General features: G+C 34.6%; 1 protein-coding gene across 1 annotated transcript; it reads right to left on the bottom strand.

The window, feature by feature from the left end:
- Nucleotides 1-1,140: 1,140 nt before the first annotated feature.
- LOC129759750 (trypsin-1-like) lies at nt 1,141-2,103 on the bottom strand. The gene is made up of 3 exons (XM_055757269.1): nt 2,019-2,103; nt 1,486-1,952; nt 1,141-1,422 (listed from the first exon to the last, which is right to left on the bottom strand). Exons 1-3 carry the CDS (start codon nt 2,083-2,085, stop codon nt 1,141-1,143), a joined length of 816 nt encoding a protein of 271 aa, XP_055613244.1. The 5' UTR covers nt 2,086-2,103.
- Between the last annotated feature and the right edge of the window lie 2,497 nt (nt 2,104-4,600).

The following is a 4,600-nucleotide window of genomic DNA, read 5'->3' as shown; positions in this document are numbered from 1 at the left end:
GCCGCCTAATAAGCCGTGTTAAAAAAACTTCTTTGAAACCGTGACGAATAATTTTAGCCGATTTTTTTCTTAATAGTATGGAGAAAACGCAACATTTATATGAAAAAAGATTTTGAATTCAATCATAAATAACTGAAATACAGGCAATTATTTTTATTCCAATTCTATCTGAAGTAAGCTTTAAAAGTAGTCAAAGAAGCTCTGTTCATAATCTCAAGTGGTTCATTATTATGATAACACTTTATGACATCAAAGTCAGCAAACACTTCAAAGCAAATCTGTGAGAGTCGATTGTAAAAAAACTCTATAATTAAAATACATCGATGTACAATGGAAATTAAGTTAGAATTTCTTTCTGCTATATCAGGCCATTTATATCAATCTGCAAATGAATGCAAAGAACTTGAGAGCGTAACTAATTTGGGGGCGCTAATTCCAATTACGCAATAAGTTTTTTTCTAACAGCTCTTGTAACTTTTGAAAAGATGTAAACTGGAAATATCTAAACTTTTGAAAATAAGTAAAAATTCATTCAATCAATTCGAGCCCTTTTTTGAGAAAACTGTAGAACATTACAAAAGATTGGAAATCAAAGCTTTTGATTCAATATAGTAATTTTGATTTTGAGAAAAAAATTATAGAAGTTTTTTTTTATTTTCCCAATTCTGCAAAATACGGGAATTTGAATGGAGATTTCAGAAAGTTCTAAACCAAATTGAGTCTTGGATATTTTTGAAGCATAAATCAAATAATTTGGCAATCTTCTTCAAAGTTCTACTCAAAGATTTTCTTAAGTGATGTCAGAAAAAGTTATAATCATCTATTCATATTCATAAAAATTGTACAAGTTTTTCATAGCGTTGTATCTCTGAAACTAAATTATCTTTTTAAAATCTAAATTCTTGATTGAATGAAGGATAATAAATAAATTCGAAATTAGTTTTTTTGACAGTGTTTGTTGGTTCCTCAGGTATCAATGATCGATTTTAATCGATCGATCAATTCCAAAATTTCCAACCGCCATGTCACAAAAAGGAGCTGATTGACGAAATCTGAAAAATGCTTGCAATTCAGAATATCAAATTCTTCTAAAAACAATTATTAAAACATAGACACCAAAAATGCTGTTCCCTAGTGAATTTATTTCATTAATTTGCCATTAATCCAGTCAATATAGTGAGAAACAGCCACGAATACAGTCGGTCGAGACCTTTGTCCACAGGGTATCGCTCCCCAGGATACAACTCCAATCTGAACACTGCGTCCTTCGATTTGAGCAACCAAGGGGCCACCAGAATCACCCGAACATCCGCTGCTAGATCCATCGGGCTCCCCGGCACAAATGTTGCTTTCCGCCAATGGAGTGCTGGCGTCATAAAATTCAGAGCATTCCTCATAGGAGTGAAGGGGCAAATTAGCTTTCTGTAAAGGGATCAAATGTTATTTTCAGACAATTTTTTAGAAGAACTTTATAATATAACAAACCTGCAATGTATCGGGATACTCTTGACTCCAACTGTTCGAAATCGATCCCCATCCGCTCAGCATGGCCTTTCCTTCGAATTCTTCCAAATGTTCCGGCAGGCTGACAGTTTGAACGTACTCATCCAGCACGAAAGGTTCTTTAACGCGAATGATGGCCAAATCATCGGGACCAACATCTCCGTCGTAGCTTTCATGAACGGTGAAACTTTCCACCAGGCGGCGCTGTTCGTTTTCCTTAGTTGCAGCAGCAGCTGTCAGATCATGTGCTCCGGCTACAACTTCAAAGTGCCCATCTTCCGAGTATTTGACGTAGCAATGGCCGGCCGTCAGAACGTGGTACTCATCCAGAATAGATCCTCCACACATATGCTTCGTGGGTTTGTATGCCTCGTTATAGTTCCATTGCAGCGAGATTTGATAGGGAAATTCGTGAGGTAGTGCATCTTCGCCTCCGACTATCTTTGGAGCTATGTTTGGAGGAAAATATTGATTTAGTATTTTTGTTGAATCGATTGTTAGGAAAAAAAACTTACTGTATCGGCTGGATACTAGAACCGCACCAGCAAATAGGAAAAAGGAAATTATGTACTTCGAAACCATGGTGCTTACTGGGTGGAAGTTGACTGCGAATGCTAACGATACAGTCGTCGGAACCCTGTTTTTATATTGAAAGTATACGAAACATTCCAAAGCTTTTATAAGTGTTGGATTATCCGTAAAAATTTATATATATTTTTAGTCATACGTTCCCATTAAAATAGCGAATGAATGAAATACTTCCTAATCATCTTAATGATACAATGTTTTTCAAGTGCATTATTTCTTTACTTATCAACTTACCCCCCCTGATAAGTTGATAAGTAAAGCTGTAAAGCCTTCCGTTTTGACATGGGTGTCAGGTATTTTTAACATCTGATATAGTGAAATTCCAGATGGGTCCTTCAAACAAAGCACAAAAATAAACTTTTAAGTTAACCCTTGTTCACTTGGACTTAATACCATCTTCAATCGAACGAACACTTACAGTACCGTTTATAATTGTATAGAAATTGGAAGCACGCGCACTGTCACTTCGACTTTGAACTTCCATAACTTTTGACTCTGATGATATTTTTTGAACAAATTTTTCGCGTTAGATAGATCAACTATCACAATATTATATCACAAAATTTGAGCTTTCTGGAGTTTGTGTGGCTTGAGATACAGTCATTCTACGAAAATCGGACTTTTTGGACTTTTCTCATTTAAACTGTAATATCTCAGAAACTACGCTACATTTTTTGTTGAAATTTTGCAGAGTGATTGTTGAAATGTAAAGCTATCATGTCTGAAGTTTTTGAAAAGTTTTATCGACGGGAACAAAAGTTACACGAGGTACAATTTTTCAGACATGAACCTAAAAATGCGATTATGGACATTTCATAGGAAAGTTTTCATAGGAAACTCCTATTTTATGTTTGACAACCAGTAAATCTATTTCAACCAAAAAATCAAAACAATATTGCGAAATTCTGATTTCAAAACACAAATAGTTATTTAATTTCATTTTTTCATTTCATCATTGCTTTTGCCAGACATTTTTTGACTGATTTGTGGATGGAAACGATTATGTTCTCATGAATCGTCCAAAATTCTATAGAAATCGCATTTTTAGGTTCATGCCTTAAAAATTGTACCTCCCGTAACTTTGGATCCCATAAATAAAACTTTCCAAAACTTCAGACATGCTTACTTTATATTTCAACAATCATTCTGCAAAATTTTTACAAAAAAAGTAGTTTAGTTCCTGAGATATTGCAGTTTGAATGGGAAAAGTCCAAAAAGTCCGATTTTCGTAGAATTACTTTATCTCAGGCCACACAAACTCCAGAAAGCTCAAATTTTGTGGTACAACAGTGTGATAGTTGATCTATCTAACTCAGAAAATTTGATAAAAAAATATCATCAGAGTCAAAAGTTATGGAAGTTCAAAGTCGAAGTGGCAGTGCGCGTGCTTCCAATTTCTATACAATTATGAACGATGCTGTATATATTGATGAGTTCATTCCGAAATTATAGAGTGACTCCAAATTCGATTGGTGTTTTGCTAAAATTTGTCTGACTACTGAAAACAATATTTTTAGTATTCTATAGGGTGTCCCATCATGTCTAAGCACGATTTTAATACAACCCTGCACATTCCGAATGACGTTTAAACAGCTGATTTCTGCTGGGTGTTGTTGTTTACAGTTTAACTCAAAACTCTAAGCATCGTGAGCTGCAGTTTTCATAATTTTCGTGGAAATGAGAAGCACTATCCCGAAGAACCGCCAAAATATTGTGCCCAAATTGGAAACTATCCCAAACATTGCGCTGAGTCAGTTGACGAAAATGGAAGAAGTAAGCATTGGAGCGGTCTGAAATTCGATTCGAAATTATGAAGGGGAAAGCAGCTTCTGGACAAAATAAAATTTTGGCAAAGACCGGGTCCTGTGGTCAAAACTTTGGACCGGAAAGCCATGCGTTCAGGATGTGGCCAAAAACGTGAATATCCTAAAACATGTAAGAATCAAAGAAAAGAAGCAAAAAAAGAAAATCATTGCCATTTTTCTCGATTTTAAGCAAGCATTCGAAACTATTTCTCGCCAAAAACTGATTGATACGCTTACGAAACACGGGATAAAAGACACAGCTCTTAAATGGCTCCAATCCTATTTAAATGGCCGATTTCATAGAACCAAATACTCCTCTGTGATATCAAATACCAAAGAAACTATGCTTGGCGTACCCTAAGGAAGCGTTCTAGGGCCACTGCTTTTTATCTCATATATAAACGACATCAGGAAAATTCTCAAACACTGTTGCCGATGATATTGTTTTTTTTTTTTTAAATATGTCTTTATTTGTATCAATTCATCATTACATTTATATTACATTTTTCATTAAATTAGGTGTTCAGCTCAATAATGAACTGTTCAGAGCCCTATAGTTAACTAGATATTAAAGATTTATTTGTAAGAATTAAATTTGCTTAGCGCAATTAAGTATTTAATGTAGGAGAACATCTTGTAATGGCAAAAATATTTTAAACTTAAAACTAAACACTATCCTAAAATTAAACTAGTTATAAAGAGAA

The sequence above is a fragment of the Uranotaenia lowii genome, unplaced genomic scaffold, assembly GCF_029784155.1.
Source record: "Uranotaenia lowii strain MFRU-FL unplaced genomic scaffold, ASM2978415v1 HiC_scaffold_263, whole genome shotgun sequence".
NCBI lineage: Eukaryota > Metazoa > Arthropoda > Insecta > Diptera > Culicidae > Uranotaenia > Uranotaenia lowii.
The sequence above is the reverse complement of the archived record's forward strand: the minus strand, read 5'-3'. Positions and strand labels throughout refer to the sequence as shown.

Bases quoted from the DNA above. Each gene is read 5' to 3' on its own strand.
- LOC129759750 (XM_055757269.1), bottom strand. From the start codon at position 2,085: ATGGTTTCGAAGTACATAATTTCCTTTTTCCTATTTGCTGGTGCGGTT. The intron at 1,953-2,018 runs GTAAGTTTTTTT...CTCCAAACATAG, and splicing joins TCTAGTATCCAGCCGATACA to CTCCAAAGATAGTCGGAGGC. The intron at 1,423-1,485 runs GTTTGTTATATT...ATCCCTTTACAG, and splicing joins AGTATCCCGATACATTGCAG to AAAGCTAATTTGCCCCTTCA.